At 42.8% G+C, this 27167-nt stretch overlaps 1 protein-coding gene across 1 annotated transcript; it reads left to right on the forward strand.

Moving 5' to 3' along the window:
• Positions 1 to 16246: 16246 nt before the first annotated feature.
• LOC125507601 (serine/threonine-protein phosphatase BSL2 homolog) lies at positions 16247 to 26224 on the forward strand. The gene is made up of 21 exons (XM_048672135.1): positions 16247 to 17002; positions 18192 to 18252; positions 18390 to 18468; positions 18588 to 18667; positions 18751 to 18845; positions 18948 to 19047; positions 19562 to 19631; positions 20159 to 20260; positions 20370 to 20451; positions 21119 to 21298; positions 22740 to 23007; positions 23128 to 23362; positions 23549 to 23719; positions 23926 to 24164; positions 24265 to 24349; positions 24428 to 24526; positions 24615 to 24814; positions 24894 to 24969; positions 25055 to 25190; positions 25277 to 25416; positions 25508 to 26224. Exons 1-21 carry the CDS (start codon positions 16606 to 16608, stop codon positions 25595 to 25597), a joined length of 2985 nt encoding a protein of 994 aa, XP_048528092.1. The 5' UTR covers positions 16247 to 16605; the 3' UTR covers positions 25598 to 26224.
• Positions 26225 to 27167: the final 943 nt, after the last annotated feature.

Genomic DNA, 27167 nt, shown 5'->3' on the forward strand with positions numbered 1-27167 from the left:
TTTATCCCGTTGGTTGCGAGGTTCTTATTTGTTTGTGTAGGTAGGTGGGACTTGAGCGTGATCTCCTACTGGATTGATACCTTGGTTCTCAAAAACTAAGGGAAATACTTACGCTACTTTGTTGCATCACCCTTTCCTCTTCAAGGGAAAACTAACGCAGTGCTCAAGAGGTAGCAGTCATCTTGATGACAAGCTCGAGTTCATCGAAAACGGAGTTCACTCGCATCTTCTATGATGTTTTCGACGTTGGAGGTTATGTCGGTTCTTCTCTGTTGGAGGTTTCACTCCTCTATTTGTTAGGCATACCTCCCCTGCCTCTTCTTACTATATCCAATCACTGTTTTGATGCTACTCGCCGTCTTGTTTCCAACAAGCTTGAGCTTGCTCGATTCAGAGCTCATTTGCAGAAGTTATGGCAGTTCTGGTTTTCCTTGGAGTATACTTGTTTTCATGGAAGTGGCATATGTTTGGTGCCAGTGGTAGTACACGGGGCCAGAGCGGCAGTACCGCGTATCGCCACAAGCGGTAGTACCGCTGTCTCACAACGGTAGTACCGCCCATGGCCATAAGCGGTAGTACGTCTCTGGTTCCGCATTGGTACCGCCTCGACTCGAGACGTGGTTTTCTCATGTCGGGTTCAGCGGCAGTAGTAGCGGCAGTAGGAGCAGTTGTGCCGCTCATGTGTGGTAGTACCGCTGGGCCAAGCGGCAGTACCGCCGCTGCCAACGGTATAACTGCTCGCCCAAGCGGTAGTGCCGCTCATACGGCTCTGTCTCGCCCTCTGCTTTGCTCCGCTCTTTGTGTTCTACCGCCCGGGTGGTAGTACCGCTCCCCTGAGCGGTAGTACCGCTCGTGCGTGGACTGAGCACATAATGGTTGGATTCGGGAGCTCCTATAAAAGGGGGTCTTCTTCCCCATTGAGCCTTATCTCTTGAGCTTGTGTTCTTCCCCCATTGTTGACCTTCTTCGAGCTTGCTAACTCTCAATCCCTCCATGGATTCTTGCTAGTTTTTGAGGGAAAAGAGAGAGATCTAGATCCACATTTCCACCAATCACTTTCTCCTCTATGTGAGGGGAACCCCTTGGATCTATATCTTGGAGTTCTTGGTGTTCTCCTTCTTATTCTTCCTCTCATTTTCCTCCCTAGCATTAGTTGCTTCGGTGGGATTTGAGGGAGAAGGACTTGGGCACTCCGTGTGCCCTTGCCGTTGCATTTGGTGCATCGGTTTGAGTTCTGCACGGTGATATGTGGTAGTTACAAGTTGAGAAGCTTATTACTCTTGGGTGCTAGGTGCCCTTGAGCTTGTTCCTCTTGGGTTCTTGGGCGCCCTAGACGGTTGGTGGTGTTCAGAGCTCAATCATTGTGGTGTAAAGCTCCGGGCAAGCGTCGGGGTCTCCAATTAGGTTGTGGAGATCGCCCCGAGCAATTTGATGGGTACTGGTGACCGCCCCCAAGGGTTGCCAAAGTGTACGGGTTCGGTGACCGCCCCCAAGGGTTGCCATTTGTACGGGTTCGGTGACCGCCCTCAAGGGTCCCTTAGTGGAATCATGGCATCTTGCATTGTGCGAGGGCGTGAGGAGATTACGGTGGCCCTAGTGGCTTCTTGGGGAGCATTGTGCCTCCACATCGCTCCAAATAGAGATTAGCATCCGCAAGGGTGTGAACTTCGGGATACATCGTCGTCTCCGCGTGCCTTGGTTATCTCTTACCCGAGCCCTTTACTTATGCACTTTAATTTGTGATAGCCATATTGTTTCTTGTCATATATCTTGCTATCACTTTGTTGTTTATCTTGCTTAGCATAAGTTGTTGGTGCACATAGGTGAGCCTAGTTGTTGTAGGTTTTGTGCTTGACAAATTAACCGCTAGGTTTATTCCGCATTTGTTCAAGCCTAAACCGTAACTATTTTAAAGCGCCTATTCACCCCCCCCCCTCTAGGCGACATCCACATTCTTTCACCCTTCATACCGGATGATGCACTTTCGGTTCCTCAAACATCAACTGTAATAGGGTGATCATAACGGCAACTCACATGTACATCGGAATCGTATAACAGGGGATTAGATAGCTCAAGGCTGAGATTTGCCCCACTTGAGGCAAAGAGGGTGATGTGTTGTAGGATGATGGACGACCAAGAGGGTGATGTGTTGTAGAGTGGTGTGGTTCTTTTACCCCACATTCGCAAATGGTAAGCATCCTTTGTAAGCAAACATATAACCCACAAAGCGCTACAAAGCACATACATCTTGGTCCACCTACATATGTGTGAGCACTAAGAAAGCAAGTGTGATCACTAAGAAAGCAAATCAAAACAAATATCAATTGCATAATAGTGAAGGAATATTTACCATATAACACATGCTTGGTCAAATTTATATTAGAGGTGTGTTGTGCAAATACCTAACAAATTAAGGCAATCTTGATATGACAGCCTCATGAAAGAGATGATGCCAATCCTTGCCTTAATTCTGGTTGTTCTTGTAACAAAATGGGACTAAAGTTCATAAGTAAGATTTCTTGGCTTAGAGTAGCATGCTGATGGGACAGTGAATATATCCATGTAACAACTTGACATGTCCGGGTATAATTAATACTCATAATGTGTTAGATCAAAGTGAATATTTGACACACAAATGGATGAATTTTAAATGTAAATACATAAATATATAAAAGATTCAACACTACAAGTATCTCTTAAGATAACTTACGCAGCAAAAGTGATATGGGAGTATGGGACTGCAGGTGTATCTATAGTATACATGACATGCACAAAAAGTGGAAACCTAGGCCGCAGTTTAGTTCTATTTGTAGCAGGGGACAACAATGCAATGCTAGTAGTTCAAGCTGCTTGACCTCCCTTCTTGCACTCTCAGCTCTCACTCTGGCAAGGGTAGCTTCACCTTCTGCATGTTGCTTGCTTATCTTAGCACTTTCCAGCATAACCTCCAATTCTCTCAACCAAGATGTTAGTTCACCCAATTTATGCAAGTCTATCAATGCTTGCCTCTTAACAACTCAAAAGAGGTAGAAAAATCTTAATTCGAGTAGGAGTAAGAAATTATATTCCCTTGACAATAATATCATTCTTCCTCACAAGTTTCAAGCAAAAGTCATTTTGAATTTGGCAAAGGTACTAGTCGTATAGTTGTGTTTATGATCATAGGGAATATAGTACTCTAAATAATGGTTGGTACTTGGTAACGATGAGTTATAAAAGAAATTTTCTTTGGCAAACTGATGATGGACACATCCACAAATATGCAATGCTGCTACAAGAGGGCTTGTGCAGTTATGTTTATAATCTATAGCTAACGATAAGTTATAAAATAAGTTTTCTGTGGTAAACATGCGACACCCTTCTTTTAGTTGTTTCTGAACTGGTCAATTCGGGTTGCTATGACTAGTTCTTCCACGAGCAACCAACATCCCTCAATAACTTTAGTCCTACTTGCACACTGGTGGTGGTATGAGTTGCTAGCATGCTAGATTATATATTTTCGGTCATAGAAATTGTGTGATCCAAATAAGACGGGCAACGTATAACAAAGTTACGACTTAGGCATACATAGTCTGAGACTTTTTATCTATAATTCAAAAGAAAAATTGATGATTTATCATTTGTTTGCACTCAATCAAAAAATTATTTATGGGGAGATAAGTGCACCCATATTAAGCAACTATCAATTAGTTATTGGCTGACATTGAGTGCAAAGCATAAATCAGACAAAAACAAAAAGAAAACCAAGCAGCCATGATGTTCCTTGTGTGTGTGCGCGGGCACGCGCGCATAAGGATCGCTATTGAAAAGAACATATCCCATAAGTTGAAGAGGAACGAAAGAAGGATCATGTATGTGAGTTCCTATGTATAGAGTTGCCTCAAGTCACATGTTTATACTTTCCAGCGCACTAATTTTAAGTTTTTTCGGTTGCATTGCTGAACATCTCGGGTACAGAGGTGAGGTTGATTCAATGTTTCAGGAACCTGTTACATTCTCTTTGCTAAAACTTTCATTGTTTGTGCTTAGAAGTTTATGCACTTTATAAAGTGTATTAGTTAGGGGAGGTTAATGCTAAGCAGGGCAAGGTGCTCTTTTATCGCCCTTCAATGAAGTATCCATTACTATTAGCAGATGGAAATGATCATGTTGGTGTGTTCTTACAAAGCATGAAGGTTCGAAGCAAATCATCTAATCATGAAGGCCAACAACAAGAAGAACAGGCCAAGAACTGGACACACAAAGGATTATGTGATGAAGAGAATGACGCCAAAGAATGATGGTTGGGAAGCAAACCATCCAAGCATGACGGCCAAGAGAAAACCATCTAGAGTGCTGACAAGCAACAAGCTACTCCACCAACGTTTTCTCCTTATCTACATTCATAAACCATGTAGCTAGATAGTGTACTATCTTAAACCAGTGCTCACCTATTATACTTTTTCACAGACAAATTAAGCTACAAATTTGAGAAATGATTGGCTCATACACGGGCGTAGCGTGCTGCCGCGCCTTTGCCTGCTAGTCTAACACAAGGGGTCAACTTCCTATATACCGCTATGCATCATAAGATAATATTTTGATATTTTGCTCATGGAATAGCACGGTACAACACACTGATAAGATGCATCATAACACGAACCCCTGAGATTCAATCTCATGATGCTTGTTGTCATGTGTCGCTCATGGAATAGCATGGTACAACACTAGAACGCATAACGCCTTAATTTGAAAACTAGAGATTTCCACCCTATAATATGCTCCACTTTGTCTATGTAAGACGGGAATGAAGGAAATATGCCCTAGAGGCAATAATAAAGTTATTATTTATTTCCTTATATCATGATAAATGTTTATTATTCATGCTAGAATTGTATTAACCGGAAACATAATACATGTGTGAATACATAGACAAACAGAATGTCACTAGTATGCCTCTACTTGACTAGCTTGTTGATCAAAGATGGTTAAGTTTCCTAACCATTGACATGGGTTGTCATTTGATTAACGGGATCACACCATTAGGAGAATGATGTGATTGACTTGACCCATTCCGTTAGCTTAGCACCCGATCGTTTAGTATGTTGCTATTGCTTTCTTCATGACTTATACATGTTCCTATGACTATGAGATTATGCAACTCCCATTTACCAGAGGAACACTTTGTGTGCTACCAAACGTCAGAACGTAACTGGGTGATTATAAAGGTGCTCTACAGGTGTCTCCGAAGGTACTTGTTGGGTTGGGGTATTTCGAGATTAGGATTTGTCACTCCGATTGTCAGAGAGGTATCTCTGGGCCCTCTCGGTAATGCACATCACTTAAGCCTTGAAATCATTGCAACTAATGAGTTAGTTGCAGGATGATGTATTACAGAACGAGTAAAGAGACTTGCCGGTAATGAGATTGAACTAGGTATTGAGATACCGACGATCGAATCTCGGGCAAGTAACATACCGATGATAAAGGGAACAACGTATGTTGTTATCCGGTTTGACCGATAAAGATCTTCGTAGAATATGTGGGAGCCAATATGAGCATCCAGGTTCCGCTATTTGTTATTGACCAGAGACATGTCTCGGTCATGTCTACATAGTTCTCAAACCCGTAGGGTCCGCACGCTTAACGTTTTGATGACAGTTATATTATGAGTTTATATGTTTTGATGTACCGAAGGTTGTTTGGAGTCTCGGATGTGATCACGGACATGACGAGGAGTCTCGAAATGGTCGAGACATGAAGATTGATGTATTGGAAGCCTATGTTTGGATATCGGAAGTGTTCCGGGTGAAATCGGGATTTTACCGGAGTACCGGGAGGTTACCAGAACCCCCGGGGACTTAATGGGACTTAGTGGGCCTTGGTGGAAAGAGAGGAGAGGCGGCCAGGGAATGGGCCGCGCCCCCTCCCCCTAGTCCGAATAGGACAAGGAGAGGGGGGCGGCGCCCCCTTCCTTCTTCTCTTCCACCTCTTTCCCCTCTCTCTCCTAGTCCAACAAGGAAAAGGGGGGAGTCCTACTCCCGGTAGGAGTAGGACTCCTCCTGGCGCGCCCCTCTCTAGGCCGGCCGCACCCCCCTTGCTCCTTTATATACGGGGGTAGGGGGGCACCCCAGAGACACAACAATTGATCGTTTGATCTTTTAGCCGTGTGCGGTGCCCCCTCCACCATAGTCCACCTCGATAATACTGTAGCGGTGCTTAGGCGAAGCCCTGCATCGGTAGAACATCATCATCGTCACCATGCCGTCGTGCTGATGAAACTCTCCCTCAACACTCGGCTGGATTGGAGTTCGAGGGACGTCATCGGGCTGAACGTGTGCTGAACTCGGAGGTGCCGTACGTTCGGTACTTGATCGGTCGGATCGTGAAGACGTACGACTACATCAACCGCGTTGTGCCAACGCTTCCGCTTTCGGTCTACGAGGGTACGTGGACAACACTCTCCCCTCTCGTTGCTATGCATCACCATGATCTTGCGTGTGTGTAGGATTTTTTTTTTGAAATTACTACGTTCCCCAATAGTGGCATTCGAGCCTGGTTTTATGCGTATATGTCATATGCACGAGTAGAACACAAGTGAGTTGTGGGCGATATAAGTCATACTGCTTACCAGCATGTCATACTTTGGTTCGGCAGTATTATTGGATGAAGCGGCCCGGACCGACATTACGCGTACGCTTATGCGAGACTGGTTCTACCGACGTGCTTTGCACACAGGTGGCTGGCGGCTGTCAGTTTCTCCAACTTTAGTTGAACCGAGTGTGGCTACGCCCGGTCCTTGAGAAGGTTAAAACAACACCAACTTGACAAACTATCGTTGTGGTTTTGATGTGTAGGTAAGAACAGTTCTTGCTAAGCCCGTAGCAGCCACGTAAATTTTGCAACAACAAAGTAGAGGACGTCTAACTTGTTTTTGCAGGGCATGTTGTGATGTGATATGGTCAAGACATGATGCTAAATTTTACTGTATGAGATGATCATGTTTTGTAGCCGAGTTATCCGCAACTGGCAGGAGCCATATGGTTGTCGCTTTATTGTATGCAATGCAATCGCCCAGTAATGTTTTACTTTATCACTAAGCGGTAGCGATAGTCGTGGAAGCATAAGATTGGCGAGACGAAACGATGCTACGATGGAGATCAAGGTGTCGCGCCGGTGACGAATCATGACGGTGCTTCGGAGATGGAGATCACAAGCACAAGATGATGATGGCCATATCATATCACTTATATTGATTGCATGTGATGTTTATCTTTTATGCATCTTATCTTGCTTTGATTGACGGTAGCATTATAAGATGATCCCTCACTAAATTATCAAAGTATAAGTGTTCTCCCTGAGTATGCACCGTTGCAAAAGTTCTTCGTGCTGAGACACCACGTGATGATCGGGTGTGATAGGCTCTACGTTCAAATACAACGGGTGCAAAATAGTTGCACACGCAGAATACTCAGGTTAAACTTGACGAGCCTAGCATATAACTGATATGGCCTCGGAACACGGAGACCGAAAGGTCGAGCGTGAATCATATAGTAGATATGATCAACGTAGTGATGTTCACCGTTGAAACTACTCCATCTCACGTGATGATCAGACATGTTTTAGTTGATATGGATCACGTGATCACTTAGAGGATTAGAGGGATGTCTATCTAAGTGGGAGTTCTTAAATAATATGATTAATTGAACTTAAATTTATCATGAACTTAGTACCTGATAGTATCTTGCTTGTCTATGTTGATTGTAGATAGATGGCCCGTGTTGTTGTTCCGTTGAATTTTAATGTGTTCCTTGAGAAAGCAAAGTTGAAAGATGATGATAGCAATTACACGGACTAGGTCCGTAACTTGAGGATTATCCTCATTGCTGCTCAGAAGAATTACGTCCTGGAAGCACCGCTAGGTGTACCACCTGCACCAGCAACTGCAGACATTGTGAATGCCTGGCAGACACGTGTTGATGACTACTCGATAGTTCAGTGTGCCATGCTTTACGGCTTAGAACCAGGACTTCAACGACGTTTTGAACGTCATGGAGCATATGGGATGTTCCAGGAGTTGAAGTTAATACTTCAAAAGAATGCCCGGATTGAGAGATATGAAGTCTCCAATAAGTTCTACAGTTGCGAGATGGAAGAGAATAGTTCTGTCAGTGAGCATATACTCAAGATGTCTGGGTACTGCAATCACTTGATTCAACTGGGAGTTAATCTTCCGGATGATAGCGTCATTGACAGAATTCTCCAATCACTGCCACCAAGCTACAAGAGCTTCGTGATGAACTATAATATGCAAGGGATGGATAAGACAATTCCCGAGCTCTTCGCAGTGCTAAAGGCAGCGGAGGTAGAAATCAAGAAGGAGCATCAAGTGTTGATGGTCAATAAGACCACCAGTTTCAAGAAAAAGGGCAAAGGAAAGAAGAAGGGGAACTTCAAGAAGAACATCAAGCAAGTTGCTGCTCAGGAGAAGAAACCCAAGTCTAGACCTAAGCCTGAGACTGAGTGCTTCTACTACAAGCAGACTGGTCACTGGAAGCGGAACTGCCCCAAGTATTTGGCGGATAAGAAGGATGGCAAAGTGAACAAAGGTATATGTGATATACATGTTATTGATGTGTACCTTACTAATGCTCGCAGTAGCACCTGGGTATTTGATACTGGTTCTGTTGCTAATATTTGCAACTCGAAACATGGGCTACGGATTAAGCGAAGATTGGCTAAGGACGAGGTGACGATGCGCGTGGGAAATGGTTCTAAAGTCGATGTGATCGCAGTCGGCACGCTACCTCTACATCTACCTTCGGGATTAGTATTAGACCTAAATAATTGTTATTTGGTGCCAGCGTTGAGCATGAACATTATATCTGGATCTTGTTTGATGCGAGACGGTTATTCATTTAAATCAGAGAATAATGGTTGTTCTATTTATATGAGTAATATCTTTTATGGTCATGCACCCTTGAAGAGTGGTCTATTTTTGCTAAATCTCGATAGTGGTGATACACATATTCATAATATTGAAGGCAAAAGATGCATGCAGAGTTGATAATGATAGTGCAACTTATTTGTGGCACTGCCGTTTAGGTCATATCGGAGTAAAGCGCATGAAGAAACTCCATACTGATGGACTTTTGGAACCACTTGATTATGAATCACTTGGTACTTGCGAACCGTGCCTCATGGGCAAGATGACTAAAACGCCGTTCTCCGGAACTATGGAGAGAGCAACAGATTTGTTGGAGATCATACATACAGATGTATGTGGTCCGATGAATGTTGAGGCTCATGGCGGATATCGTAATTTTCTCACCTTCACAGATGATTTAAGCAGATATGGGTATATCTACTTAATGAAACATAAGTCTAAAACATTTGAAAAGTTCAAAGAATTTCAGAGTGAAGTTGAAAATCATCGTAACAAGAAAATAAAGTTTATATGATCTGATCGTGGAGGAGAATATTTGAGTTATGAGCTTGGTCTTCATTTGAAACAATGTGGAATAGTTTCGCAACTCACGCCACCCGGAACACCACAGGGTAAGGGTGTGTCCGAACGTCGTAATCGTACTTTACTAGATATGGTGCGATCTATGATGTCTCTTACTGATTTACCGCTATCGTTTTGGGGTTATGCTTTAGAGACGGCCGCATTCACCTTAAATAGGGCACCATCGAAATCCGTTGAGACGACGCCTTATGAACTGTGGTTTGGTAAGAAACCAAAGTTGTCGTTTCTGTAAGTTTGGGGCTGCGATGCTTATGTGAAAAAGCTTCAACCTGATAAGCTCGAACCCAAATCGGAGAAATGTGGCTTCATAGGATACCCAAAGGAGACTGTTGGGTACACCTTCTATCACAGATCCGAAGGCAAGACTTTTGTTGCTAAATTCGGAGTTTTTCTAGAGAAGGAGTTTCTCTCAAAAGAAGTGAGTGGGAGGAAAGTAGAACTTGATGAGGTAACTGTACCTGCTCCCTTATTGGAAAGTAGTTCATCACAGAAACCGGTTTCTGCGACACCTACACCAATTAGTGAGGAAGTTAATGATGATGATCATGAAACTTTAGATCAAGTTGTTACTGAACCTCGTAGGTCAACCAGAGTAAGATCCGCACCAGAGTGGTACGGTAATCCTGTTCTGGAAGTTGTGTTACTAGACCATGACGAACCTACGAACTATGAAGAAGCGATGGTGAGCCCAGATTCCGCAAAATGGCTTGAAGCCATGGAATCTGAGATGGGATCCATGTATGAGAACAAAGTGTGGAATTTGGTTGACTTGCCCGTTGATCGGCAAGCAATTGAGAATAAATGGATCTTCAAGAAGAAGACTGACGCTGACGGTAATGTTACTGTCTATAAAGCTCGACTTGTTGCAAAAGGTTTTCGACAAGTTCAAGGGATTGACTACGATGAGACCTTCTCACCCGTAGTGATGCTTAAGTCTGTCCGAATCATGTTAGCAATTGCCGCATTTTATGATTATGAAATTTGGCAAATGGATGTCAAAACTGCATTCCTGAATGGATTTCTGGAAGAAGAGTTGTATATGATGCAACAAGAAGGTTTTGTCAATCCAAAGGGAGCTAACAAAGTGTGCAAGCTCCAGCGATCCATTTATGGACTGGTGCAAGCCTCTCTGAGTTGGAATAGACGCTTTGATAGTGTGATTAAAGCATTTGGTTTTATACAGACTTCTGGAGAAGCTTGTATTTGCAAGAAAGTGAGTGGGAGCTCTGTAGCATTTCTAATATTATATGTGGATGACATATTGTTGATTGGAAATGATATAGAATTTCTGGATAGCATAAAAGGATACTTGAATAAGAGTTTTTCAATGAAAGACCTCGGTGAAGCTGCTTATATATTGGGCATCAAGATCTATAGAGATAGATCAAGACGCTTAATTGGACTTTCACAAAGCACATACCTTGACAAAGTTTTGAAGAAGTTCAAAATGGATCAAGCAAAGAAAGGGTTCTTGCCTGTGTTACAAGGTGTGAAGTTGAGTAAGACTCAATGCTCGACCACTGCATAAGATAGAGAGAAAATGAAAGACGTTCCCTATGCTTCAGCCATAGGCTCTATCATGTATGCAATGCTATGTACCAGACTTGATGTGTGCCTTGCTATAAGTCTAGCAAGGAGGTACCAGAGTAATCCAGGAGTGGATCACTGGACAACGGTCAAGAACATCCTGAAATACCTGAAAAGGACTAAGGATATGTTTCTCGTTTATGGAGGTGACAAAGAGCTCATCGTAAACGGTTACGTTGATGCAAGCTTTGACACTGATCTGGACGATTCTAAATCGCAAACCGGATATGTCTTTACATTGAACGGTGGAGCTGTCAGTTGGTGCAGTTCTAAACAAAGCGTTGTGGCGGGATCTACGTGTGAAGCGGAGTACATAGCTGCTTCGGAAGCAGCAAATGAAGGAGTCTGGATGAAGGAGTTCATATCCTATCTAGGTGTAATACCTAGTGCATCGGGCCCAATGAAGATCTTTTGTGACAATACTAGTGCAATTGCCTTGGCGAAGGAATCCAGATTTCACAAGAGAACCAAGCACATCAAGAGACGCTTCAATTCCATCCGGGATTTAGTCCAGGTGGGAGACATAGAAATTTGCAAGATACATACGGATATGAATGTTGCAGACCCGTTGACTAAGCCTCTTCCACGAGTAAAACATGATCAGCACCAAGACTCTATGGGTGTTAGAATCATTACTGTGTAATCTAGATTATTGACTCTAGTGCAAGTGGGAGACTGAAGGAAATATGCCCTAGAGGCAATAATAAAGTTATTATTTATTTCCTTATATCATGATAAATGTTTATTATTCATGCTAGAATTGTATTAACCGGAAACATAATACATGTGTGAATACATAGACAAACAGAATGTCACTAGTATGCCTCTACTTGACTAGCTCGTTGATCAAAGATGGTTAAGTTTCCTAACCATTAACATGGGTTGTCATTTGATTAATGGGATCACACCATTAGGAGAATGATGTGATTGACTTGACCCATTCCGTTAGCTTAGCACCCGATCGTTTAGTATGTTGCTATTGCTTTCTTCATGACTTATACATGTTCCTATGACTATGAGATTATGCAACTCCCGTTTACCAGAGGAACACTTTATGTGCTACCAAACGTCACAACGTAACTGGGTGATTATAAAGGTGCTCTACAGGTGTCTCCGAAGGTACTTGTTGGGTTGGCGTATTTCGAGATTAGGATTTGTCACTCCAATTGTCGGAGAGGTATCTCTGGGCCCTCTTGGTAATGCACATCACTTAAGCCTTGCAAGCATTGCAACTAATGAGTTAGTTGCAGGATGATGTATTACAGAACGAGTAAAGAGACTTGCCGGTAACGAGATTGAACTAGGTATTGAGATACCGACGATCGAATCTCGGGCAAGTAACATACCGTTGACAAAGGGAACAACGTATGTTGTTATGCGGTTTGACCAATAAAGATCTTCATAGAATATGTGGGAGCCAATATGAGCATCCAGGTTCCGCTATTGGTTATTGACCGGGGACGTGTCTCGATCATGTCTACATAGTTCTCGAACCCGTAGGGTCCGCACGCTTAACGTTTCGATGACAGTTATATTATGAGTTTATATGTTTTGATGTACCAAAGGTTGTTCGGAGTCCCGGATGTGATCATGGACATGACGAGGAGTCTCGAAATGATCGAGACATGAAGATTGATATATTGGAATCCTATGTTTGGATATCAGAAGTGTTCCGGGTGAAATCGGGATTTTACCGGAGTACCGGGAGGTTACCGGACCCCCCCCCCCCGGGGACTTAATGGGCCTTAGTGGGCCTTGGTGGAAATAGAGGAGAGGCGGCCAGGGCATGGGCCGCGCCCCCTCCCCCCTAGTCCGAATAGGACAAGGAGAGGGGGGAGGCGCCCCCTTCCTTCTTCTCCTCCACCTCTTTCCCCTCTCTCTCCTAGTCCAACAAGGAAAAGGGGGGAGTCCTACTCCCGGTAGGAGTAGGACTCCTCCTAGCGCGCCCCTCTCTAGGCCGACCGCACCCCCCTTGCTCCTTTATATACGGGGGCAGGGGGCACCCCAGAGACACAACAATTGATCGTTTGATCTTTTAGCCGTGTGCGGTGCCCCCCTCCACCATAGTCCACCTCGATAATACTGTAGCGGTGCTTAGGCGAAGCCCTACGTCGGTAGAACATCATCATGGTCACCACGCCGTCGTGCCGACGAAACTCTCCCTCAACACTTGGCTGGATCGAAGTTCGAGGGACGTCATCAGTCTGAACGTGTGCTGAACTCGGAGGTGTCGTACGTTCGGCACTTGATCGGTCGGATCGTGAGGACGTACGACTACATCAACCGCGTTGTGCTAACGCTTCCGCTTTCGGTCTACGAGGGTACGTGGACAACACTCTCCCCTCTCGTTGCTATGCATCACCATGATCTTGCGTGTGCGTAGGAATTTTTTTGAAATTACTACGTGCCCCCACAGGGAATGAGTTTTGGTTGCAACATTTCATGTATGTTATCCAATGGTATCAAGCATCAATGAGGACATACAAACAAAGAGTCTAAATAGAAGATATGAATACAAGACCTACAACACACAGAACACACCGATAAAAACAACAGAACACCATACAATACCAAAGAGCCCTACATCGAAAACACATGTAATGATGCACCAATTTTCTCTATTCTTGCATGGAACGGACGATGTTGCTCTAGAGCGGTTTATTTAAAGTAAGAGTCATAATCCAAAATAGAAACAAAGCCACAAGGCTTGTGTGAAAATGTATGGAGAAATATTCAAATATAAATACAACAACTCTGTGAATCAATACCACTTGATGTTAATTGTTGTATGTTCACTCACTAGATGGCATTGTACAAGACTTTGACTATCGAAATCGCACCATTTAAAATTGACAAACAATTATATATTCCTTCATTGCTCAATGCTCATAGTGGGTAGTGTGGGAACCAATTCCGGCTAAACTTTTAGCATCCATTAGTAGTAAGCATTGACTTTAATAAGAACCAACACCATAGATTGACTAGTGAGTGAAGGTGGATACGCCTCTAGCCCATCGGGGTCCAACATCAACATTGATGTCATATGTGTCTTTGAGTGAAGGTGGATGTGCCTCTAGCCGGGGTCCAACATCAACATCGATGTCATGTGTGTCTCATCAAGCTGTATCTATCTACTATATCACTAAGCTCCCAAGAATTAGAGACCTATCATTTAATTGAGGATATTGGTTTCGGATTGAGTTCCTAATTTTGACTTGGTCAACAATTTTCAATGATCTCTCTCACTCATGTGAAGTGTTTAATTTTTAATTTGGTTCATGATTTTGACTGGTCAATGATTTCTCAAATGAATCAGTAACAACCAACTTGTCAAATTATACCAGTCTTGCGCACGCTCCCATCACCTAACAAAAAATGCCAACATGCAACACTGTAGCACCAATATGATTTTGGATCGAGCTCCCAATTTTTCACGTGGTCATCAATTTCACAAGGAGCTCTCTCATTCAAGTGAGGTGCTCAATTTTGAATTTGGTTCATGATTTTGACGCCAATGATTTCTCAAATCAATCAGCAACAACCAACTTATAAAAATACATCAGTCTCGCACCCTCTCATCACCTGACAAAAAATGAATGCCAACAAGCAACATTGTAGCACAAATATAGTACGTGTGATCACTACCGCAAGAAACATCACTCCATACATGTGGGTTAATTTACTAATAATACATAATAACTAGTGATTTCCCCGCGCGTTGCATCGGAAATTCAAATATTTATTTCAAAAGAATTGTGTATGAAGAAAATGACTAAATCAAATGGTACTATTTTTAAATATAGAAATGTTCATGACTTGCATTGTGTGTAAATAAAGGGTATACATGTACACTAGACCATATCAGTTGCAACAATTAAATCAGGGTAAGTCGTAGCCTTTAGAAAGGAAATAGATTAAATAATGTCTGATTTCTAAAACTTGAACATGAGAATGAAGACTAAAAATAGATATGATTTATTATATTTGATTATTATATAGGTTTAAAATATTTGTAGAATATAAGTGGTATTTCTCATACATGTTGAGAGAAATAAAAGTAATCGGTTTAGTGAAGTAAAATTTGTGCATGTTGAGAGAAATATACACATGTCTAGTAACAAATATCCCTCCGTTCTTAAATATTTGTCTTTTTAGAGATTTCAAATTGACTACCACATACGGATGTATGTAGACATATTTTAGAGTGTAGATTCACTCATTTTACTCCGTATGTAGTCACTTGTTGAAATCTTTAGAAAGACAAATATTTAGGAACGGAGGGAGTAATAGACATGCTGATGTAACAAATAATTTGTGCATGTATATGGCTAGAAAAATATTGCTAGTGAAATGCTCGCATGGCACATTTTACGAGGTGAAAGGCTTGCATGTTGAGAAAATTAGAGGCAGTGGGATAAAAAAACATGATGATGTGGTGCATGGCTCAAAAATATTGTTAGTAGATGCTGACATGGCACACTTGGTGAGATGAAAAGGTTTGCATGCTAAAAGAATTATAGGTAACGGGATCAACTATTTAAGTATATAGGATACCCCTAGAAAGAAACCATCAAAACATCACAATATATAAAAAGAGAAAAAAAACACTTCACCATCTTCCCCACACACCAAACCAAAATAGTTTATTTTTATGAAATTTCAACAACACCAACCGCTCAGTAAAGCGTGCCCAATCCTTCTAGCTATTCTTGAAATCTCAATTACGTTCAAGCTACACAAATCGTTTGTGGTTGACCTTTCCGTTTTTCAAAGCCTTATGGCTACAGACTTATTCCATGTTTTCTATAGGCAAACATGAGCGCAATGATGTGCATCGCAGAAGTTGTACCCAATGTCACGAATGTAAATCCCCAAAACAATTGTTGCGTCATTTTTTTTGAAGAAATGCCCATGTGACAATATTCTGGCCAAATAGGCAAGAATTAAGTCCTCTTAAAGAGCCTCATTTTTTTTGAGACAATTAAAGAGCCTCATTTAAAACAGAGCCAGCAGCGCCAAAACTTTCACACAGCCCACACCAGACCAAATCAAAACGCATTTCTTTTCCTCCTAAAAAAAGATCGCATTTTTCGAATACAAATAGGAGCACAAAAAAAAATCCCTCGCCCTCGCCCACTCCTCCCCTCCTCTCCGCCGTCTCCGTCACTCCCTCCCTCCGCGACAGACATCTTCCGCCCCGGTCCCCGAGCTCCGCCGTTATCCCGCGCCCGCCCCTCCCTCCGTCCCCTCCACCGCCCGCCTCCCCGCCGCCCGCGCGAATTCCCAAATCCCCAGGGGCTCTCGCGCGCTCGCATCCCTCCCTCCCTCCCTCCCACACCTCCCCGCGATCCCATCTCCTCGCGCGGCCGCCGGCGGAGCCTAGGGTTCAGGCGATGGAGGCCGCCGGGGACCGGTGAGCTCCCCTAAAGGCGGCGGCTTGTGTGGCTTCCGTGACCGCGCGGGGGATCTCGAGCTCGCGGGAACCCTAGCTAGGTGCGACGACGGCGGCCATGGACGTGGACGCGCGGATGGCCACGGAGTCGGACTCCGACTCCGACGCCGCCGCCGCGGCGCAGCAGGCCGGCGGCACCGTGAGCGTCCCCGTTAGCGGGACCGAGACCCCCTCCGTGTCGCCGCCGCCCGAGGCTGCGGCGGGCGCAGTAGCTCCTCCGGCGGCGGTGGCGGGGCCGAGGCCGGCCCCCGGGTACACGGTGGTGGACGCGCTGATGGACAAGAAGGAGGACGGGCCGGGGTGCCGCTGCGGGCACACGCTCACGGCCGTGCCTGCCGTCGGGGAGGAGGGCTCGCCGGGCTACATAGGCCAGCGGCTGATCCTCTTCGGCGGCGCCACCGCGCTCGAGGGCAACAACGCCACGCCACCCTCGTCGGCTGGGAGCGCCGGGATCCGTACGGCCCTTTCTACCTGAGCTTTTTCCTTGTTTCAAATGGGTTTGTCGGGTGCTGTAGGGCGGCAGTATTTTCTAGCTTGTGCTGTCTGAGAGCCATAGGTTGAAGGGAATTGGAACACTAGGGACGTAGTTGGTGATCTTGCTTTGGAGTGGGAGGGAGGGAGAAACACGATTTTGAGGGTATGTTCTACTGGGGATAGACGGACTGCAAACTTAGTCTTCCAGTTTCTCATTAAAAGGTAGAATTCAGAGTATTGCTTGCGGCTCTCGCGGGTTTAGGCGGGATTGGGTTGATTAATGATGCTGTGAGAATTTGAGGTGCTACCTTGTTTGGATACTATAATGAGTTGGACATCGATGCGTCATTCGCCGTCTAACTCTGCTCACCTTAATTGGAAGGCTAAATATAGGGATCTTGTATTGTTTGTGGTGTAACATAGCCTGAAGGGAATTGTAACAGTAGCCAATGGTTTAGTTTTTCTTAAAACCTGAACCGTAGAACTTCTACGATTTAGTTGGTAATCTTGCTTTGAGTGGGAGAGAGGGAAAAATAAATCAATTTTGGGAGGGAATGTTCTGTTGGGGATAGAAACTACGTAGGACAGATTGTGAATTTAGTGGTCCAGTGTCTCATTAAGAGGTGGAATTCAGAGTGTTGGCTGCTTGGTGCTCTTCGGGGTTTAGGCGGGATTCGGTTAATTAATGATGCTGTGAGAATTTGAGGTGCTACCTTGTTTGGGAAGTAATAACGAGTTGGAAATTAAGGCGTTATATTGCCGTGTGATTCTCTGCTCACGCTTTTAATTGGATGGCTAAATATAGTGCTCTTATATCGGTTGAGGCGCCAAACTTAGTACTCCGAATGTGAGTACAATTAAATTCCACTCACGAGATCTCGGTCTCTGTGATGCCTGCCCTACTTGTGTTGTCACGTTAGAATTGTTTTAACGTGTTAGAAATAGTACACTATGGTCTCAAACTGGAAATGTTGATTTGAACTTTTATGTGTCCGTACTCTTTATGGAGGTCAAACAAAGGATGAAATAAATTGCTCAAAACCCATACTTAGAGGTGTTGGAGGATCTTAGCTGGTTGGAAGGAAACTTGGTTTATTTAACTCCTTTACTTGAACATGTCTGACTGGTTGTACATACAATTGATTTGCTTAACGATCTCCTTGATGGCAGGTCTTGCTGGTGCCACCGCAGATGTTCACTGTTACGATGTGCTATCAAATAAATGGACCAGGTACTGTTTTGTATTTTTCAGTTTGGTGCTTCAGTGCTGTGTATTACTCCTTCTCCTAAGTTTTTTTATAGATCCCACAGCCTTTTCTGGCTTAGTATAGTTATTAGTTCTGATATACCACAACACAATGTTGTTAGGCTTACTCCACTTGGTGAACCTCCTTCACCAAGAGCTGCACATGTAGCAACTGCTGTTGGAACCATGGTGGTCATTCAGGTACTTTACACCTCTGTTTTCTTTTTGCTTTACATTAGTAGGTGCATCATTTTTTATCAGGTCAGTGCCAATATAAAACTAATTATAATTTCCCTTTCTCATTGTTTTCTGCGATGCAGGGTGGTATAGGCCCTGCTGGTTTATCTGCAGAGGACCTTCATGTTTTGGATCTTACACAACAACGTCCGCGATGGCACAGGTGTTTTTCACTTCACTATAATTTCATTTCAGAAAAATACTTTTGCTACCATCTGTGCTGAGGATTCTAAGCCTTCTATGCAGAGTCGTGGTTCAAGGGCCTGGTCCTGGTCCACGATACGGACATGTCATGGCCTTGGTTGGGCAGCGATTCTTGTTGACCATTGGCGGAAATGATGGTAGACAATTTTCTTATGTGCTTATATGGCCTAGAATCGTAGCTTCTTGCAGATTGTTCCATCCTAATTGGTTTCAATACTAACAATACATACTTATTTCAGGAAAGCGTCCCCTGGCAGACGTTTGGGCCCTCGATACTGCAGCAAAGCCATATGAATGGAGGAAACTTGAACCAGAAGGCGAAGGGCCGCCTCCATGCATGTAAGTGAAAGCCTTCTCCTTTTGACTGTAGTTAGATTAATGAGAGAGAAATTTTTCTATGGTGGCATTGTCTTGGAATCTTGCAGTAATTATTAGCAAGCTGCTGTTAGTGGTGATGATGAGTTAGCTTTTGTGCATGCTACCTTGCCTTTATTAATTATAACTACAAGGCTCTCAGCAGTCCCATTACACTTAGGTTTGCAGTGCAGTGCTTTATTTTGCTCTGGTAAATATGGAAAATCTTCGTCATATATTACTCATTGCAATTGTTATTTTCCAAAGCACTCGCCAGCCAAAAGTGTTTTCAGGTTTGTTAAGTTGTCTTGTATGAGAAACATCACAAATCTAAATAGAACCTTTTGCTATCTACTGTACTTCAGAGTTTGTTATTTGCTGCAATGAAACCTCACATTTAAGTAGCTGCAAGATATTTTTGTATGTTGCTGAAAGCAGAGTTGACTCTAGTTTTTTTATCCTTGTGCTGACTGTAGTCTTGTATAATGTTGTTGCTCAGGTATGCAACTGCAAGTGCCCGCTCTGATGGTCTTCTTTTGCTCTGTGGTGGGAGGGACACTAATAGTGTGGTAAGTGACATACTACTTGGCAGTAAGTTCTTCAAGAGTATGGAGTGCAATTTATGTATTACTGATTGCGTATATTTAGTTATTTGACCATTTTGTTAATTTTCTTGTAATAGGAATATATGGTATCTATTTCACTGCTCGTAGTTTTTAGGTTCAAAACTGCCATAAGTCACAACAAGGGCTCATGCACTTTTCTCGTATAAGTGATAGTCAGAAGCACCGCATGCTTGTACAGAGTCACCGGCGGTCATTCTTTTACATGCATGTACTCCTTTGCAGCATAGGATTAGTGAGTCCATCATGATTTTTTACTGTGCGCACTTTAGTCAGTTCACTTGTTAAATCATGCCCTTTAAACAATTTTGGATCAGAATCTGAAACAACCTTTTCAGGGTCCTTTTGGGATTACAGTATTTTACTGTTAGTTTTTAGAGGCAGTGATTTCTGTTATTAATGGCTTCTAAATTTGTGCTCCAGCGTACTCTTCACAGCTAACAATATGCTTTTTTTTTGGCTAAAATCATCAGCCTCTGTCAAGTGCGTACGGTCTTGCAAAGCATAGGGATGGGCGCTGGGAGTGGGCAATTGCCCCTGGTGTGTCTCCATCACCCAGATATCAACATGCAGCTGTAAGTTGCCATTTTTTCCTGCTGGTTTGATTTGTTTGTTTAATTTTGATATTGATCTCACTTTATTGTTGGTGCAATGCAATATTGCTATTTCATTTTCATGCTTTAGGTTTTTGTCAATGCACGACTTCATGTCTCAGGAGGGGCTCTTGGAGGCGGTCGCATGGTAGAAGACTCCTCTAGTGTGGCAGGTTCTATTTTTAGAACTTTGAAGTTATTACCATTTTATTTATTACTCCCTCCGGTCCATTTTAATTGTCTTGATTTAGTACAGCTTTGTACTAAATCTTTCTTCCGTTGGTAACTAAAAGAAATGGATCTTAGTTTATTTGGCTGTAATGTGCAGGAAGATAATTTTGAATGAATTAGTTTCTTAGATTATATATTTGACTATGCTGAACTTCATCTCGCCTCCCTGTTGATACATAAAAAGGGCAGCCCCAGTGCATGTAGCTCCCGCTTGCGCAGGGTCTGGGGAAGGGTCCGACCACTTTGGGTCTATTGTACGCAGCCTTTCCCTACATTTCTGCAAGAGGCTGTTTCCAGGACTTGAACCCGTGACCTCATGGTCACAAGGCAGCAGCTTTACCACTGCGCCAAGGCTCCCTGTTGATACATACGGCCTTTTTTTTCCTCAATGTTTTTTTTTTTGAGTGAACTCAATGGTTTTCACTATTTACCAAACATGGAAAGATGCATGCTGTTACTGGTTATATGTGCAGCACATATATCCCTTTTATGGAAGTAGATAGATGTTATGTTCAAATACTTGATATTTTCAGCATTGACCACTTGGTTGATGTTCAAATGCATTACTATTTCCAATCCTTATTTGTTGTGCCATTCTGTCATTCTTAGTGTTGGACACTGCTGCTGGAGTTTGGTGTGACACAAAATCAGTAGTTACAACTCCAAGGACAGGAAGATATAGTGCAGATGCAGCGGGCGGTGAGGCTTCTGGAGAGCTTACACGAAGGTGCAGGCATGCAGCTGCTGCGGTTGGTGATATGATATTCATTTATGGAGGTTTACGGGGAGGTAAACACCTCAGTTTCTAAGCCTCTTCTTACTCCCGACATACATGAATTTTCCTATGTTGTCCTGCAAGTTCTGTTCCTACGGTGGAATGTGGAATTGTCCTATTGAAGCAAAATGTTCGCTAAACCAGTGGTTGCAAATTTACGAAGGGCAGCATGCTAAAATTACCATTCGGGCTTTAGATGTCTGAACTTACTTCACAGGGGTGGCCATTTCTTACGAATTTGTAGTTTAGTTAGTTATATGCAATTTACCTGTTCTGCTTCCTGTTTGCTGAGTGTAAATTCTGTTTATGGGGAGCTATATTGCTAGTTTATCCAGATTAACTGAAGTAACTGATCACTGATATATATGAGATGCTGATCAGTTAAAATGACACATTCATTTGAAATGGTTTTGCTTGTTTACAAATTCTTACTCAGATTTAGTACAGAATGGTCGATAACCTTCGAGAACATGTGATTTTTTATTTCTCAGTGACTTACTGTGTTTTGTTAAATCATGTTAGTACTTGGTAGTTCTCTTGTGCATGAAGCTTAGATATTGGGATCTTCCTGTGGGATAGCAAAGTCGCATGGTTGGTTGATGTTATAAACAATTCAGCCATGTGATTGCGTTATTCACAAAATGTTGTCATTCCAGTGTTCGTCCATTGAGGCATCTTTACTTGTATGCTGGTGATGATATTCCTTCTAAGCCTTTTCTTTGTTAGGAAAACAGTAGGAACATCCAGTATTAGGCAATCAGCACATAGTTAGATTTTGACTATGCTTACATATTCTTTTTTCCTCTCAAAAAAGGCGCGCAGGGGGTTCACTACTCAAACTTAAATAATCCCTAGTTTTACATTAATATGATTCAAGCCTCCTGTTCTCAATGTAAATTACCGCAGCGAAGTGTTAACTTTGGCACCCACATTTCTTCTTGAAATTTGGCATCTGAGTTAGCAGAGTCAGAAGACCCCCAATTCGAACCCGTACACCTTATTATGGCCAAATCTCACCAATTTTGGCAACATCGGGAAGCATTATTTCAACAAGCATGTTTTTCTCATTTATAGAAATCTAGAAAAGCCAACTCCATAAATCTGTGTTGGTTACCTGTTTAGAGGTCAGTAGAAGTGCTGCTTCTGAATGATTGGAATTTGGAAGTTGGTACAAGCAAGTCTTTAAAACTGTCCAGGATTGGTTTCAAATCCTGCTCAGAAGCGACCACACACATAATTGCTATTCCTTGCACAGTGCATTTCAATAAAGTGCAGCGTAGCTATCTTATAATTTATCTTTGTTGTTTGTTTACTTTGTTGATTTTGTTTGTGGAGTAGCTGGGAAGAATTGTTTTTTTTTCATTTCTTTAACATTTCCTTCAGTTTCGAAGTACATAGGTGCTCATTAGTTTTCTTTCTATTGATGCAATAATTCATATGTAATTGCTACCACAGGTGTGTTGCTAGACGACCTTCTTGCTGCAGAAGATCTTGCTGCTGCTGAAACAACAAGTGCAGCTAACCATGCAGCTGCAGCTGCCGCTAACATGCAAGCTGGAGGAACACCTGGCAGATTTGCTTACAATGATGAACAAACAGGGCAAACAACTACAGAAACAACTGCTGATGGAGCTGTGGTTCTTGGAACCCCAGTTGCACCTCCTGTTAATGGGGATGTGTATACTGATATCAGCCCTGAGAATGCAGTGATCCAGGGACAGAGGTTTGCATTATTTCTGTTCTAGACTCATGCTGTCCATCTTTCTTTGCATGGGTCTTCTGTTCATATTAAATGTGAGCTATATTGAGACGTGTGTTTCAAATCTTTTTATTGTGTGTGTAGGAGATCGAGCAAAGGTGTTGATTATTTGGTTGAAGCATCTGCTGCAGAGGCTGAGGCAATCAGTGCGACTTTGGCTGCTGTAAAGGCCAGGCAAGTTAATGGTGAGATGGAGCATTCACCTGACTCTCCAGACGCCACACAAAGCGGGAAGCTAAATTCAAGCCTTATCAAACCAGATGTTGCTCTTGCAAACAATTCAACACCACCTCCCGGGGTTCGGTTACACCATAGAGCAGTGAGTAGAAAATACAATTAGTCTGAGCTTTGTATCCTTATTAATTCTATGTCCTTCTGTTTATTTATTTTTCTTGGTGGATTATCCTCCGACTGACAGCAATATATTATATCTTAGAGGTTGTCCTCTGAACAGTTTAGCTCAAGTTGCTTGATGGCATGCTTGATGACATTTTTCTTTTTGCAGGTTGTGGTAGCAGCAGAAACAGGAGGTGCCTTAGGTGGCATGGTTAGGCAGCTGTCAATTGATCAGTTTGAAAATGAAGGAAGAAGGGTTATCTATGGCACTCCTGAGAATGCAACTGCAGCTAGAAAATTACTGGATCGACAAATGTCTATTAATAGCGTGCCCAAAAAGGTATTCTACTCTGCAGAAACCAAGTTATCTGTCAAAAACAAGACATGCTAGAAGTACTTTATTGTAGATTTGAAGAATCTGTATGATAAAAGGTTATATAGTACACCCTCCATTTTTGTGTGAGAGATGCGGGTATATAGATGAAACTTATTTAGAGAGAGATTTCTAATTTGCCTTAAAATTCTACTCTTGGGTCATTCAACCAGGTAATTGCCTCTCTCTTGAAACCCCGTGGTTGGAAGCCCCCTGTACGAAGGCAATTCTTCTTGGACTGTAATGAGATTGCAGATCTATGTGATAGTGCCGAAAGGATATTTTCAAGTGAACCAAGTGTCATAAAGCTTAAAGCTCCTATTAAGATATTTGGTGATTTGCATGGTCAATTTGGTGACCTAATGCGCTTATTCGATGAGTATGGTGCTCCCTCAACAGCAGGAGATATTGCGTGAGTATTTTTTTTTCACCCTTTCCTATTTTGAGGATTTGTTACTATCTTGTCAGAGACTTTGTTGATGATCTCACATGTATCTTTTTTGAAATTTCAGTTACATTGATTATCTCTTCTTGGGAGACTATGTTGATCGTGGTCAACATAGTTTGGAGACTATTACTCTTCTCCTTGCACTGAAGGTAGTAACTATCATGCTGTGAGCGTACCATTAGTTTTTTTTTTTTGAATTGTGATGCCAAGCTCACTGTGCAATTCAGGTTGAATATCCTCACAATGTACATTTGATTCGAGGGAATCATGAGGCAGCAGATATCAATGCGCTGTTTGGGTTCCGGATAGAGTGCATAGAGCGAATGGTAATGGTTCATCTTTTCATATTACATGTCTGATGTCGCTACGCTTTTATTGCGTGCCTAAATCACTGTTCTCTGGTTTAAAAATTAGGGTGAGCGGGATGGAATCTGGACCTGGCATCGCGTTAATAGGTTATTTAATTGGCTTCCTTTGGCTGCCCTAATAGAGAAGAAAATAATCTGCATGCATGGTGGTATTGGGCGTTCCATTAACCACATAGAGCAAATTGAAAATCTTCAAAGACCGATTACCATGGAAGCAGGCTCAGTTGTTCTAATGGATCTTTTATGGTTAGCAATTTAACTGCTCTTCTTTTATCACACTATTATTGCAAGATCCTCATTCAATATTTTTTTAATTGTTATAAAGGTCGGATCCAACTGAGAATGACAGTGTTGAAGGACTCAGACCAAATGCTCGGGGCCCAGGTCTTGTCACCTTCGGGGTAAGCACCATCTGTGTTTTGATTAGATCTTTTCTCCATGTTGGTTCCTGTGGCCTATGAAAACTAAGATGCACTGTTACCACAGCCTGACCGTGTTATGGAGTTCTGCAACAACAATGACCTACAGTTAATTGTGCGAGCACACGAGTGTGTGATGGATGGCTTTGAGCGTTTCGCCCAAGGTCACTTGATCACCCTCTTCTCGGCAACAAACTACTGTGGTATGGATATGTTATTCTTGCATAGTTTATTCTTGTCATCCCTTGCAGTTGGACTGGCCCCATTTGCTCATACGTTATATGCACAGGTACGGCAAACAACGCAGGTGCAATCTTAGTTCTGGGAAGGGATCTTGTGGTTGTCCCAAAACTCATTCATCCTTTGCCACCTGCCATTACATCTCCTGAGACATCCCCGGAGCATCATATTGAGGACACATGGATGCAGGTAGGCTGCTTTATTGAAAGACATTGATGTATTTGCACGAGGTCATAACGTTGTTTGCCCACTTCTAACTACCATCTTGTGTTAAAACCAGGAACTAAACGCCAACAGGCCACCAACTCCAACCAGGGGCCGCCCTCAAGCAGCTAACAATGACCGAGCAGGCCCTCTTTCATGGATATAGCAGCTTCGTGCCATGCTGAAGCAATCTGTTCCAAGTCTCCGTCAGTGGGTTCTGGCTATATTTATCAATTTTGCCCACAGGCGGATGATCTTATACCCAGGTGACATGCTATCCCAAAACAATGGCAACAGGAAATCTTTTGCGGGGATCATCTAAGCTTAGCGATCTGAGGGCAAAGGCAGAGAAGTTTTGCCGATCACCGCGGACAGAGCTCTCCAAGTTTTTCCCTAAACATGACAAGTAGAGGAGCCGACCATCGGCTTACCGATAGATCCTGCCTGCTAGGCTTCACCTGTACATATGCTCAGATGCCAGCCGGCAGATAGGTGGGGTGTATGTTGTTTTGTCGACAGATTGGAGGGGGCAGAAGGGGATGATAGTGTTATTGTACTAGGTATTCTTTCCCTGTGTCTAGTTTCTTTTTCCCAACATGTTGCAAAGTAATGGAGTGGCCAAAGGAGGAGTAAACTTTATTTGATGGGGGCCTGTCTGTCAGCCCTTGTAAAATAGTGGTATTCACCTGTTTGTGTTATCACAGTGCCCCCTCACTGTAATTTCTGACTCTGCTGCTTGTGTACAATACCATTCTTTTTTCTGTTTAAAGGTTTTTGGTGGTGGTGAGCACAATTGGTGATTTAATTTAATTTATTGTAGGAGCTGTCCAGTTTTTACATCTTTGTTGTGTTTATATTGGTGGATGGGGTTTTACCGGTTCTTTTTAGCCTTGGACAATTCTGATAGGAAACAACTTTGGCACTGCAGAAGTATTTATATTTGTAATGATGTTAGTAGATATCAAAACCAAACCTTGTCATGGAAATTCTGTTTATGTCGAGTGCTGTATATTCTGGCAAAATATCATTGGGAAAATCTGAATCTATGCAGATTTACATTTTTACTGAATTAGCAAACATGTGAGAACTCTAAAAGTTGACTCTTTTTTTCTTCTCAAAATAATGTAGGTATGTTATAAAGATCCGTGTTTGTCTATGGCACATTATAGTTATTGCACATCTAAGTGAAACGATTAAGCATGAAAAGGAAATGAAAAAGCAAAAAGAACTACCCGCACAAATCTCCATGTAATATCAATGACATAGAACTCAGATGTGCAATACTTATAGCACATTTAGATATGTTTTAGCAAAATTGTAAAGATTCACTAGACATACAAAGCACACTAAATATAATGAAAGTTACATTAAGGTTTCTAGATCGACCACCGAACTAGCCTCCAACGTATGTGCCCCTAAGGACTAGCGCTCAGAACTGTAATGGTTGTAGTTAAACCCTTGAATCAATCTAATGAACTTGACACCAAATCTTGCATTGCGTACGTACGGCGAGAAACCCTAACCTCGCCGTCTCAAGAACTTGACAGGAATTTATATCGGAACTTGGTCTAATCTGTCCCTACAGACGAATTTTTGGTGTATTAGAGCCTGGAAGACCGACTCGAAGATGAAGCGTCGCCCTTGCAAGGGGTAAACTCCTAGCCTATCTACTAGTCAGAGCTGAGGCACCAGGCCCTCCCTGCCATTGGTCGTCGGAGTGGCAGGCGCGGGGAGGG

The sequence above is a fragment of the Triticum urartu genome, chromosome 5 (genome assembly GCF_003073215.2).
Source record: "Triticum urartu cultivar G1812 chromosome 5, Tu2.1, whole genome shotgun sequence".
NCBI classification, from domain to species: Eukaryota; Viridiplantae; Streptophyta; class Magnoliopsida; order Poales; family Poaceae; genus Triticum; species Triticum urartu.